The 12,709-nt window shown below is 50.4% G+C and overlaps 1 protein-coding gene across 2 annotated transcripts in view; it reads left to right on the top strand.

The window, feature by feature from the left end:
* Nucleotides 1–1,967: 1,967 nt before the first annotated feature.
* JADE2 (jade family PHD finger 2) overlaps nt 1,968–12,709 on the top strand; it is a 66,883-nt gene continuing 56,141 nt past the window's right edge. The window contains exons 1-3 of one of the 2 annotated variants that reach the window (XM_057371327.1): nt 1,968–2,081; nt 5,721–5,778; nt 8,231–8,316. In XM_057371327.1, coding sequence (XP_057227310.1) covers nt 5,721–5,778; nt 8,231–8,316 — 144 coding nt within the window. In that variant the 5' untranslated portion in view covers nt 1,968–2,081. The remainder of the gene's footprint in view (nt 2,082–5,720; nt 5,779–8,230; nt 8,317–12,709) is intronic. The other variant, XM_057371326.1, reaches the window with a different exon arrangement.

The raw sequence follows: 12,709 nt of genomic DNA, 5'->3' as shown, positions 1-12,709 counted from the left end.
AAAACATCCCGCGTCCCCCCGCGCCGTTGTCCCCCCGGGCCGCTCCCCCTTCCCTCCTCGGCCACCTGCCCCCTCCCCGGGCTCCCTCCCGCATCCTCCGGGGAAGCCGGCGGCGCCCCCTTCCCCACCTGCCGAGCCGCTTCCCGGGCAGGATGCGGGGCTGGGAGCGCCCCCCCGGCTGCCCCGTGCCCAGGGTGGGAGCAGCGAGCTGGAAGTTGGGAATGCGCTGTAAAGGCGGGAGGCTGCTTGTCAACCTCGATTGCAATTAGGAAGGAAAAAAAAAAATCACTCTCCATACCTATACGTTTTGAGTGGGAAGAGAGGGATGGTATGGCATTCACAGGGAAAATTCTCAGTGCCTGCTGAGCCCCCACAGTGAAAATAGCTTACTGAAGGGCTTGAGCCCGGACCCTCCGACCRCTGGGACATTTTTAAGAGGAGATTTTGCTTGGGGGAAAAAAAATTAAGTGATCTCAAGCCTTCTCTCCGGGGATAAGGAGCCCGGCTTTTAGGAATGGTGTTTGACCTTTAAGCATTTATTGGCTACTGGGGTTAAAATAAGCTTGAGATAGAAGTAAAAATAGCTTGCAGAAAGGTTAAATCGAAGGTTAAATTTGTTTTTCTTAGGAAAATTGAGGCTGATGTTCAAAAATGTAGGCTTGAAGCAAAGAATGGAGGGTACACGTTAGGGGGTCTGTTAGGCAAGTAGATGCAATTCCCGTATTGATGCTTGCTGATAGTGTTTGACACCCAAGTTCTGAAAGTTGGTGGGTGGGTGGTCCTTCAGATCAGGTCTGGTCTTTGCCTCTCTGTGGGTTTTCATACAAAGATTGGAGTGCTTGTAGCTCCTGTTGATTTCATGTGAGTTTTTGATGCTCAGAGACCTGCAGGATGGGGCAGCTGGCTGTGGGCATGGAGCTGTGCCTGTGCCCGGTGTCCCTTCTCGTGCCCTGTGTCCCTCCCCCCYGAAGGCAGGGGTGGCCCCAGTGCCCTCAGTAACCTTTCTGATTACCTGTGCTCTGCCTGGGCTTGCTAAAGGAAAAATAGATAATTAGAGGGTAACGAGTCAGAAGAGGAAAGTAAAGTTACAAATGTGAGTAGTAAAGAAAAAAAAATCCCCTTGTAGATGTGGAGAAAGGCAAAGCACAGGAAGTAAACGAGGGCTTGTTTTGTTTTAAGTTGAAATGAGATTAAATATTGCCTCAGGGAGCCAAGACAGYAGAGTTGGTATGGAGGAGAGGAGGGATGGCTTGCTCCTCACCTGGGCACCTGAGTTTTTGCTGGRAAGCTGGGGCTGGCAGCAGCCTGTGGAGGAGATGAGGGACAGACRAGCCCCGGCAGGCAGGGACAGGCTCCTGCTGCCCAAAAAATGGTTGTTCTGGGTACCAGGATCAGGGTACYCTTTTGCATTTGCACTTTGCAGGGCTCCCAGGGAGGTTAAGGAAAGCTTCCTCCCAGATGCAGGGGCTGAGCGCCACGATTTGCTGAGGTTCTTGTTGGCCCCGCTGCTGTGCATCCTTTGGTCCAAAAGTTTGTTCTGGTGTTACTATGAAATTGGGGCCGTGCCAATTTGGGGGATGCTGCTGCTCTCTCAGAGCCTCCTGTAGCAGCACTTGGCTCCAGAATTTGTTCATGGGAAAAGGCAATGGGATGAGGACAACCCTCCCACGGTGTACAGAGTGGGATGTTCCAGCCCTGCACCCTCCTTACTACACTTTCTAACAACTGGCTGATGTTCCTAGACAGAAGGAAAAGCACATTTAAGGCAGAAGGGAAGCGCCGAGGGGTTGCTGTGGGAGCTGCCCCATGGCTCGGTGTCACCGGCGGGCGCAGGTGCTGGCACCGGGCTGGGACGGGGTCTCCGCTGGCCGGAGCCGTGTGCGTGCCGCTGGGGGCACTATGTTCTGTTTGTGTTCCTATTTCTGGGCTGGAAGAACAAACAGGGAAGTGGTTTTTCTGCAGTCTCATTGCAGCTCACAAACAGAGCACATCATTGAGCCGGTGTTGCTCACAGCGTCAGAGGTGACGGCGCGGGGACCGAGCGCGGCGCATCCCTCAACCTGCGGGGAGGCTGCCAAGAGGTGATCACCACATGCTTTTTTTTTTTTTTTTTCTGCAACTTACGCAGGTTTCTGTGCCTGTTCCCTGTGGAAGTGGAGAGCACAGGCACGTATGAATTTCTCTCTGTTTGCTTGCCACAATTCAGAACGGTTCATTCTTGGAAACAGCCTCTGTGCAGGGTGCTGGGATGCCGCTAAAATCTCCAAATCCCACGTGGACTTGATGTGCAGATGAGTTTGCAGGGAGCTGGGAAACACCAGGGGGTTCCCCAGAGCGCAGGGCTGGTAGAGGGGTCTGCAAAGGAAGAATTCTRTGCTGGCTRAAGGCTGGATGAGGCATTTTGGTTKAGTGTGGATGGCAGCGGATGCCTGTCCCTGGCAGCGTGCCCAGCTGAGCTCAGGATCTGGGCACAGGCATCCCTGTGTGCCAGGAGCACTGCTGCCTTCACCTCTCCCAGKTTGCATGGGCTGGGCAAAATTGCATTCCCAAGAGCTCCTCTCCAGCCTTCCCCTGCTGTGAGGCTGGACCAGCCGGGCTCAGGCCATCATCTCCGTTTTAACACCAATCCTGGTGCTAATTTGTCCAAGGCCCTAGTGATTTACATTTGTTTAGGCTGATGAAGGCCCATCATCTTCCTTGGTTTAGCATTTATCTGCCTTTTTCAGCTTGAACAAAGGCAATGCTAAACATGTGTTGGTTTGCAAGCAGTTCAGTTTTTTTGGTTTCCAGGCATTAGCCTGGGCTRTGCCTGTGGATTTGAGTTGCAGACACTTCAGGGGGATGTTCATTTGTTTATAAAAGAAACCCACATCTGTTTCTGTTTGAATTTTTTAAGCAAGCCTACATAGAAACCTTTCACTTGGTTTCTGGCTCTGTAAAAACTGGATTTTGGGCCAAGTTTGACCTAACAGTGACCTTTTCAAAGTATTACAAATTTTTTTGGTATTTGTTTATGACTTTAATAATGATGCCATGCGGGGAATGGGTCAGTTAAAGGTGAAATTAAGTTCTAATGTAAACAAAAGATTAATTTTGGAGCAGAGACCACGTTTTGTGGAGACTCAAGTTGCTCACTAGTTCACCAACTGAATTGCTCCTGAGAGTTTGTGGGAGCTGGGGCTCCAGCCCTGGAAGGGATGTGGGCARTGGGTCCCCCCCTGCCTCCTCCGGGTGCCAAAAGGGTGGTGGGAGCTCAGCCACCATCAGACTTTATAACTCTGGGATACAGATGGGAAATGGCCCAATTACCCTTCTACAGTAAATTCCTCTCTTAAGTGCCATGGGTTTACTACTGTTTGGCTGCTCCACGTGAGTTCCTCAGAAAACAGCATCTCATGGCCTGGAACTTAACCATTTTCTGGAATGGCCTGGTTTTGGCCAAAACTTTCGCTCCCTTCAGGCACACAGTACCATTGTGTGCCATCCCCTGCCCAGCCTGTCAGTGCTGCTCTTCAGAGATGTCCATATTTTGCTCATGCCAGAATTTCATTTAGAAATTTAATGCAGCTTGGTTCGGGGGATGCTGTCTCGGATCCTGCCAAACAGCGGCAAAGTGATTTATTGGAGTACAGACACTATTTTTACCTGCAATGTGAGCCCCTTCTGCMTGTGAATATCAGTTCATCCCGTTATGCAGTGTCTGTGCTCATTCTGCAGGCAGGTGTTGGACAGAAGTGAGATGCAGGGACCGGGTTCAGTCAGAGGGATGGTCAGTGCATCTCCTYATATATCAGAGCCAAAAAACAGTGCCAGCCTCCTGCTCCCTGTGCTGAGCATTGGYTGTAAACCTTTTCCCTTGTCTTGAAAGGAGAGTGATGTCAGTGATGCTGTCTTGCTGTAAAAGCAAATATGGGAAATGTGGGAAATCTCACTGGCTATCAGTAGCGTTCCTTTACTTCAGCTCAGGTGGTTTCTTCCCCCTATTGGTTTTGGCTTATTTAATCTTTGTGATTAGGAACTCCAGAATCAATAAAAGCTTCGCTCTGTCTCTTTGTGCTCCAAATGTCTGTTTGCCACTTCAGACCAGTAGGAACCAGTTTAAAAGGTTCAGGTAGGATTTTCACTGAAAGTAAGTAAGCTGCAGTTAGAGCTATCTTCAATTTTTATTTCYCCCAAGCAAAATCTAATGGCTACTTGGAACGAGGCTGGTTTAATAACATCTGCTTCCCCTTGAATYACCGTGGGAGAAGTATTGACATTGCCATATTCTTAGGGAGTGTTTTAAGTCACGTTTTGACAGGGCAATGCTTAGCACAACACTGATAGTTAAAATGTTTAGGGTACTTTGCAGTATTTTCCCTTATAATGCTGTGATCGCGCATCTGTTGTAATATACAGCTATTGCAAGGGGTTTATATGTTTATGTGGAACATTTCCTGATTTTGGGGGGCATGTCATGCTCTGGCATGCTGTCCCAGTGTGTGCTGCTTGTACCTAATGCAGCCAAACCACACAAATCCAGTGTTTCATTATCATTTACCACTTAGCATTTGTGGAAGCAATAATGGATATGACAGATCAACACATCCAGATTCTTGGGAAATACCTCAGAAAGTACTAGGAATATTTCCATGAGGCTGAGATTGTTTTCTGTGGATGTATTTTGGCTCTCAGCCTCTTRGATAGTTGTCTGGTCCACGGGTAGCCCTTTCCATCCAGAGCTCCCCAAGCCCKTGTTGGGGCCACGTTGATCAGCCACCAGCCACACTGACAAACTTTGGATCTCCAAAAGTTAAAATCTTTCCTCTTTTCTTTCCTGAAGCACCTGCTGGTACAGGTACTTGACTTTCGGTTCCYGAGGGGTGAGTTCAGGAGAGCCTGCTGATTTCAAGCGCTCCTGTGGCTTGTTCAAAGTCTCAGAGCAAATCAGCTGGACTTGAAACGGGTCTCCTCATCAGTGCAGTGGTAGCTGCACTGCTGCTGTGATTTTGCCTCTGAGAGGATGCAGAAGTCGCAGCAGCCGTGCAGAAGCCTCGCTCAGCCCCGGGAGCCGGCGGTGCTGCCCGGGGGAGCTCCATCAGGGCAGTGCCGGTGATGGGAAGAGCTTCGGGCWGGGCTGTGTCACAGATACTCCTGAAGCCTTAAAAGAAATCGATACCGRCTGGATGGGAAGATGAGTCACAGGGTAAAACCCAGGCTTGTGGTACACGGGGGTTCTCTGCCGCTCTGGGATGCTCGTACTTCCCCCTGCAGACATACCGAGAGTGTGCAGTTTCCATTCTCCTGCACTCGCACTTCTCAACCCTGCAGCTCAGACAGGTGCTTCACAGGACATCTCTCCTCCCATCCAACAGCCCCAYGGTCCCTGCCAGGGCAGCCTCCAGTCCGTGGTGGAGCTTCCTCCCTTGGCAGTGCTCTTGCAGAGGAAGAGATGTTGGATGCAAATCCTGCATAGACAAATTCCCCTGCAAAGCTGAATGATCCAAATGCACCTCCTGTAACTCCTGGGACTGGGAAATGCTGGTAGAGAGACAATCACGCCTTAAAGTTGTAAAAAACCTCAGTGAGAATTGTTTTCTTCCCTTTTTTTCAGCCTCTGGGTAGTTGTCTGTCCTGAGGGTAAGGACTGACTGGAGCTGGGGTAGGAGGGTGTGTGGATATTCGGTGCTGTGAGGAGTTTTCTGGACATGAWGTGTAATGTTCGATTTCTTTTGTTACAGATGGAAGAAAAACGACGCAAGTACTCCATCAGCAGTGATAACTCAGACACCACTGACAGTAAGACCTTTAATTCAAAGCTTTGAATAAAATTCACCTCCAGCAGTCAAAGTGCTTGAATAATTACTTTACAAAGTGGAGGAAGCTGCATTTGCTGGGAAGCCTCTGCACAATGAATTGTGTGCAGGGCTGGGTTTGTCAGAAATGCAGCAACAAGCTGATATCAATTTATTTAAACACTTGGCTGTGGCTCCTCTTAACTGATGAGAGTGTCTCCCTCGTGTGAGGAGTCTGGGTGAGCAGAGCTGCTGATTGCAGATCTGCTAACGAAGCAGCAAACACCCCTTCGTAGATGAGTTGTCCTTTCCTGTGAGCTGCAGCCTGAGACTAGTTTGCTCTTGATTTGGGTTGTAGTGGGGGAAAGGGAAGTTTTTATTGGAGTCGGAGTAAAACTGGAGCCGCATTGTTCGCTTCTTGCGAGCTAAAGAGTGATGTGGGAAAAGGGATAAGGCTCAAGCCAGCAAAATTTGCAAGCCCACGCTTGCATTTCAACATCTACCTCACTTYATCCTCATTCAGGAGGGCACAGAAGCATGTGTTCAACAATAAACATGTGCAAATGTGCTGAATTTTGACTATAAATAGAGCACTTTCCCACTTATCCCAGGGTTTCACCCGCTGCAGGCATACCRCAGTGCCTCGGTGCTCAGTACCCTYGAGGCACCAGCCTAATCCCTTGTCTGGACCCCGGAGTTTCTTACTAGTTGCTTTTGGTTTCTTACAAATGTCACAGTAATTTCATCTGGGCCGTGCTGGGAATTTGCTCTCCACACTTTACAGGATCTGGCTGCTGGATATCCGAGAMCGAAAGGGACTTTGCTAAAGACACTAAACTTCTGGGCCTTTTCCTAACAGGATGATGGGGAGATTACAGGGGGTTATGGAAAGGCTGGTCTTGCTGGGTTTGGCTGCTGTTCCCACAGCTTTAGCCAAAAAAATAGTGAGAGTGGAGTTTGCACCACAACTGCTGACGGGAACCTGCTGTTGCTCTGCCAGAGGGGACCCCCATCCTGCTGGAGTCCTGTGGGGTCTGGGGCTGAGCTGTGCCTGCAGAAAGCTCTTCAGGCTCTGTCAACACCACCAACTTCTCATAAAATGAGACATCTCTATCTCAGAACAGGGTTTGTTTTGGAAGCCATGCTCCAAACTTTCCGTCTCCTAATCCCCAGCTGCTCAAAGGCTTACGGAGCCGAGCTGTGCTCGCTGGCTGCGCTGCCTTTCGGGGGCAAGGCATCTTTAATCATGGTATTAAACAACATGGCCTTATCTCTGCTGGGCTTGGATATTTATGCTGCAGGTGATATCTAAGCTGTTGACAAATGCTCTCCTGCAGGATAGTTGTAAACAGAGTGGTGACCTTCTTTTTCATGCCTCTGCCAGGAAAGGGTAGTTGTGGTGTGTTACCCAAGCCTGTATGGCTGTAGCATCACAYTGTAGCTTGAGAAGAGGGGGCAAGGTGGAAATTAGTGACTGATCTGTCCATGAAAGCTGAGGAGCTGCTGCTGCTGCTGCYCTCGTTGGARCAGTTTGTGAGTAAAGCAGTGTGTCCATGTGGCTGCAGCACAGGGATGGCTGCTCCGGGCTTTGTCTACACAGCCCTGTTACACTCTGAAATGTTATGAAGAATTTAATTTRTATGGAACCCTCTTTAATGACATCTAGCCTGACACTTCAGTCAAGAAACAAGCTGTCTTTTGGGAAAAAGTSATGCCCCCACATTTGGTCTTCATTTTATGAAGTATAAAAAAGYGCCCTGCAAGTGAAGAGTACAAGGTGAGCTGGTGCCTCTTCCCCTGCCAGCAGAAACAGGCCTGTGAGATTTACCTGGGCTCAGCTGCCTGAGCTGGTGGAGGAACAGACATCTCCCACCTCGGTGGTCCTGCAGCCTGATCCCTGTGTCTGCTCAGCTCCTGGCCAGAGCCCTTCCCAAGGTCCTCAAGTGCATCCCTCCATCGTGTTTGGATGTTCTTATGTGCAAGGTGGCATTTCCTGCTATTTAGCACTCCAAGCATAAAATCAGTGTTAWGTAGGCCTATTCATAGTTATTTTGTTGCAACCTCACAGAAACATTTTTATATAGTGGAATATGGAGGGTCCTGCTGCACAGAAGACTGAACTGTTATCGTTATACAGAAATTCCAATAATCAGTTCGTTATTTATTATAAACAAGCACAGTCTTTTATTGAAGTGATAATGACACGAGTGAGTTGGAAATAAAGTTCAGCAATGCAGTGGTCCCAGCACATTTTGGGCTTTAGCTGCCATTCCCTTTTGGAGGTGGTAGCAGTGGTGATGATACTGCACAAAAAAAATGCCATGTCAAGGTGTTATTCCCTCTTAGTGCAGATCCAAAGCTTTGGTTGAGGCTGTAGCTGTGGGGCTGGTGACAAAAGGATGGGAAAAACTTTAACCCTTCCCTAGGTAACCTGTCTGTCTGTTGCCTTGTTGCAGGTCACACCACTTCCACCTCCAGATGCTCCAAAATTCCGAATACCAAATCCCCCTGGTCACGGCAGAAGGAGAAGAAGCCCTCTGAGGTACGTGGGCTTTTAGGCTTTTGCCAAAGGAGGGTTTTCCCATGGGACTGTGCTTACCCAGATGTGGCAGCCATGGCTGGCTGTGGCAGTGGGTGCCAGGAGAAGGCATCTCCAAGGAGCCAGACCTGTGCTGGACAGCGGTGCCACCCCAGCTCTCCTGGGGACAGGGCTGATGGGGATACATGATGAGCATCTCTGGTGAAGGATGGGGGTTCTTGTGCCCACTCCATCCCTCTTGATGCCAGTGAAGAGAAGTTTGGTGGGACTGGGAGGTCCTACAGTGCTGGGGTGTCTGTGCTGTGGTGCCCTTTCACTGATGGCACCGGTCACAGCGCTGATGGCAGGGCACAGTGACACAGACACTCCTCCCCGTGACCAAGTGGGAGKCAGGGAGAGCTGTGAAATGAGAGACAGCACAGCTGAGTTGCAGATTGTGTCGTGTTGGTTTCCYCTGTCACGGGGCTCAAGGGCAGCAAGCTGGAGCTGTTGGTTCTGACCTTGCTGTAGGGTTTCCCCTGGCTGGTGTGGGCAGTGCTGCCCACTCTGGGGACGCTGCCCAGCTCCACCTGCTGGGTCTGGGCCTGGGCCTGGGCTGGGAGGAGCTGTTTGTCCCCAGGACTGTGCTGGAAGGGGTGGTGCTGTGCCCTGTTTTCCTGATGTGCCTCGGATACATTTCCAYGAGCCATGGAAACTATACCAGGCATGAGCTGCTGTTGTAGCAACCACAGTGTTTGGCAGTGGTCATCTTCATTTCAGCAGCAGYGTGAGCAAAGCCAGAGGGACATTGTTCTCACATTCCCTTCCCTCTGCACTGGGGTCTGGAGTCAGACAGGGCTAAGTTTAGAAGCAGATGGCTCATGTGAACTCCCCAAGCCCTCCCCGTTTCACCTCTCCTGACGCTGTGGCCTGGTGAGCACAAACCTCTGTAACATCCTCCCTTTGCATCAARCTGAGTACAGATTTTGAGGTTTTCCTGTGGTCACTGCCTGAATTACAGCTGCACTTGGTTCYTACTGCTCTGACAGGTTTACACTGATGAATCTAACATGTTGGCAAAGGGCACAGACTGAAAAAAGTCCAACTTATTTGTGCCTTGGGTAAAGAGAGGGACTGGAAAGCTGTTACGGAGTTAGCTGGAAACACTCCAGAGAGCAAGAACCAGGGGTGCAGAAGTCACTGACTGCTGACAAGGCTGTTGGAAAATTGAATATTAGCACTGGTGATGTTGGGTTTTGGTTATAGATGTATCCTTCAGTGTGGGTGTGGGGGAGATTTCTGTGAGCTGAATCCTCCCTTGGAAAGTGAAGCATTCAGGGCATCTCCTCCTGTGGCACTGCTACCCTTCTCTGGAATAACTGCTCATCCCTGTGCCTGATGTGTCCAGGAAGGCCTTGGGTGAGTCCTTTAGGTGCTGTCAGGAGTCCCTGCCGTGGAAATGCCCCATGTTAGATGTGAGAGGATGTGACTCGTGTCATGACAGCGTCACAGGTGCCACCYTGCTGGCCACCCAGTAAAATCCTACTGCAGGAGTTGGGACGTCTCTTCCTGCCTCACTGGTGCAGCCACACTTTAGTCTTCAATGTGAATTAGTTTAACCAGCCCTCTAGGATTTTACCTGGCTGCGAGTGAGATTACTGGTTTGAAGGCCAAGACTCCAAATGAAAGTGCTTCTGGACTTGATGAAGGATGGTCTACAGCAGCTGGAGTGAAAATCAGATCTTAGTGCACAGCTCCCAGGGAGACATCAGATCTGGTGCCTGCAGAGGGCCAGGCTCATCCCTGTGCTTCATGCTCCATTGTCCCCTGAGGAGGGTTGTCAGTGAAATGTGGAACAAATAAAGTGGAGMAAAAGCTGAACAGTGCCCAGTTTAGCAACAGTTGGGGCAGAAAGTGAATCTCTGTCTTATCTGAAGTGGATTCCAGGGGAATTTGGAGAGACAGTGTGTGATTGCTCAAGCTGGAGTTCGGCCAGGATGCTCAAGCTGACAAACCATYGTTTGCAGAAGCATGGTGGGCACASGRGCAGATGGAGCAGTGCAGATYTCAGCTGTGCTCCCCTCACTGTGCATCCCTCCTGCACTGGCTGGCRTCCAGCTCTGCTGGAAATCAGCTCCAGTGAAACCCAGGGGTCAGGACAGTGTCCGAGGCTGGGAATAGGATTGCCCCAAGACCTGCAGCAGTGCAGGGAGATGGTTTBGAGGTCTCTTCTGTATGGATTTCCTCTACAACAGCATCTTCCAAATYCTTCCATGAGTGACCCAACCTCTGCTGTTCTGTGAGCACCCATGAGCCYGTCTGGTCCATGTGTGGGATCCACTGCCTGTCATCTGTGAAACACTGCAGGGTTTGGCACTGGGCTGGGAGGAGCAGGAACACTGGGGGATTTCAGGCGTAGACTGGCACRGGCATCATGTCCTGTTGGAGCACGYACTGAGGAGTGTAAAACATAAACCCCACCACTGTCAAACTGCTTCACATGGAATAGTGAAATAGCTTTTTTCTTGTCAATCCTGCTGAGGATGGAAACCACGGGAGGGTAATAGGGAGAGCAGGAGGAATGTGTTAACAGAGACTGAACTCCCAGCCATTTTGAGTTTGGACACATCTTTTCAAAGCAATAACTCAAACTTCAGGTTTACACACGGCTTGTAGCTTTGTCAAGAGCTGCAGTGGGTGCAGGCACGTCCTGGGGCACAGCCATGCTGGAGGATGGGCTGGGGCAGGGGGTTCATGTGCCTGTGGACCCAGCAGCCTGTGCTGYCCTCCTCCAAGTCGTGTCCCCATTTTTCTGGGAGCTGCTGTCCCAGAGACACAGCATTCCCCCTGGCAACCCAGGGCAGGAGCTAAAAAAATCAAAAGCGTTAGTGTTACATAGTTATTAGTCAGGTCAGGGGGTGATGTTTATTATGAAAGACTCTGTGAGAAGGGATTAACTATACACATTAAAAACCACCCGATACAAGGCATCTGGGAAAACAAGCTCCTTAACATGGAAAAGTACTGAGCTGTTTGTAAACATCCGCGAAGGGGCCATTGCCAGGGAGGGTGATTATATTTATCTGTGCCTGTCACGGGGCTCTGCCAGGACCCTTTCCTGGCTGTCCCAGGCACCAGGCCTCTCTCTTGGCTGTCTCTCTCTCAGAGGTGACACTCGTCCTGCCCTGCCCCTTGCCAGCACTAAAACCTGATGCTGSYGGTGCCCTGGGCACGGCTGTGCTGYGCTGCTTTGCCTGGAGGCAGAGGATGGACGTGGGCAGCTGCCAGCAGCTCCTTGCATCTGCAGYGATAGCAGCACCGATCTGGGGATTTTAATTAATCTCATTAGTGCTCGTTTGTCTCTTACCTTGTCCGTGAACGGAGCGTGGTGGCTGGTGCTCCTCTCTCTGGGTCCCTGAGGATGGGGAGGGGCTGCTCACACTCCCCACCCTGGCAGCTGCGAGGAGGGAATGCTCGCTCAGGTTCTCCCCACCGTGGATCTGGATCTGAATCTGCAGCAGGGAACAAGACAGGTTCTCCCTGCCGTGGATCTGAATCTGCAGCGGGGAACAAGACACGCCTGAAGGACGGATTTCTGCTTCTGTTAGTGGCACATCAGTGCAATCCTGCCCCCGGCTGTAGGGCTGCTGGGGATGTGAGCATGAGCCTGGCTGCTTTGACTGCAGTCATCAAGCCTCTCTCCTGCTCCTGACAGGGAACAGTTGTCAGTGTCTGAGGAGAGAATCTAAGAACAAGGCAAGTGTGTAATGAGAGTCGCTGGTTCTATCTGCCGGCTCCCAGCCATCAGCAGCCCGGGGACTCCCTCGGATGCTGCCTCTGAGTCACTGCCTTAGATCCAGAGCTRTTTGAGATCCAAAGCACTCACCTGCACTGCTGGAATAGATTTTGGAGGGACAGAAGCCTGCTTTTTTGTTCAGAACACCTGCCTGCCAGCCCTCCAGCTGTCCTTTCTCAGATGAAGAGCCCTTSACAGCCCTGGCTCTGCTGTGCAGGTGCTGCTCATCCCACCGGACATCCTCATTGCCCTTCTCCCTCACTCCGGACCTTCRGGAGTGCAGCTGTAGGCAGGGCTCAGGATGAAGGGGAAACCACAAATTTATACAATTTACATTATTTTCTGCTTGYCTTGTTTAGATATTACTTCCGTGTTTTGAAAGGCGCCTTTTTATATCTCTTTACAAGGTTTTAACTTTTCTAACAAACATTCTCATCGTTTCCCTTCTGAAAAGTAATTCTTCCTGCATTGGATCATGTTTTTTTTCTCCTGCAATAGGTATATAATGACCCAGTGCAATGTGAATTTAGTTCCTGGACTCTTCCATGTCTGGAGAAGAGCTTTAATGGATGTGGCCAAGCAAGACTGGACATGCTTTTATGGGGCTGGATGGGGAGAAAA

The sequence above is a fragment of the Malurus melanocephalus genome, unplaced genomic scaffold (genome assembly GCF_030028575.1).
Source record: "Malurus melanocephalus ecotype Western Australia unplaced genomic scaffold, MMel_1.1 scaffold_144, whole genome shotgun sequence".
Lineage (NCBI taxonomy): Eukaryota > Metazoa > Chordata > Aves > Passeriformes > Maluridae > Malurus > Malurus melanocephalus.
Note: the sequence above shows the minus strand (reverse complement) of the source record. Positions and strands in the feature narration are given on the sequence as shown.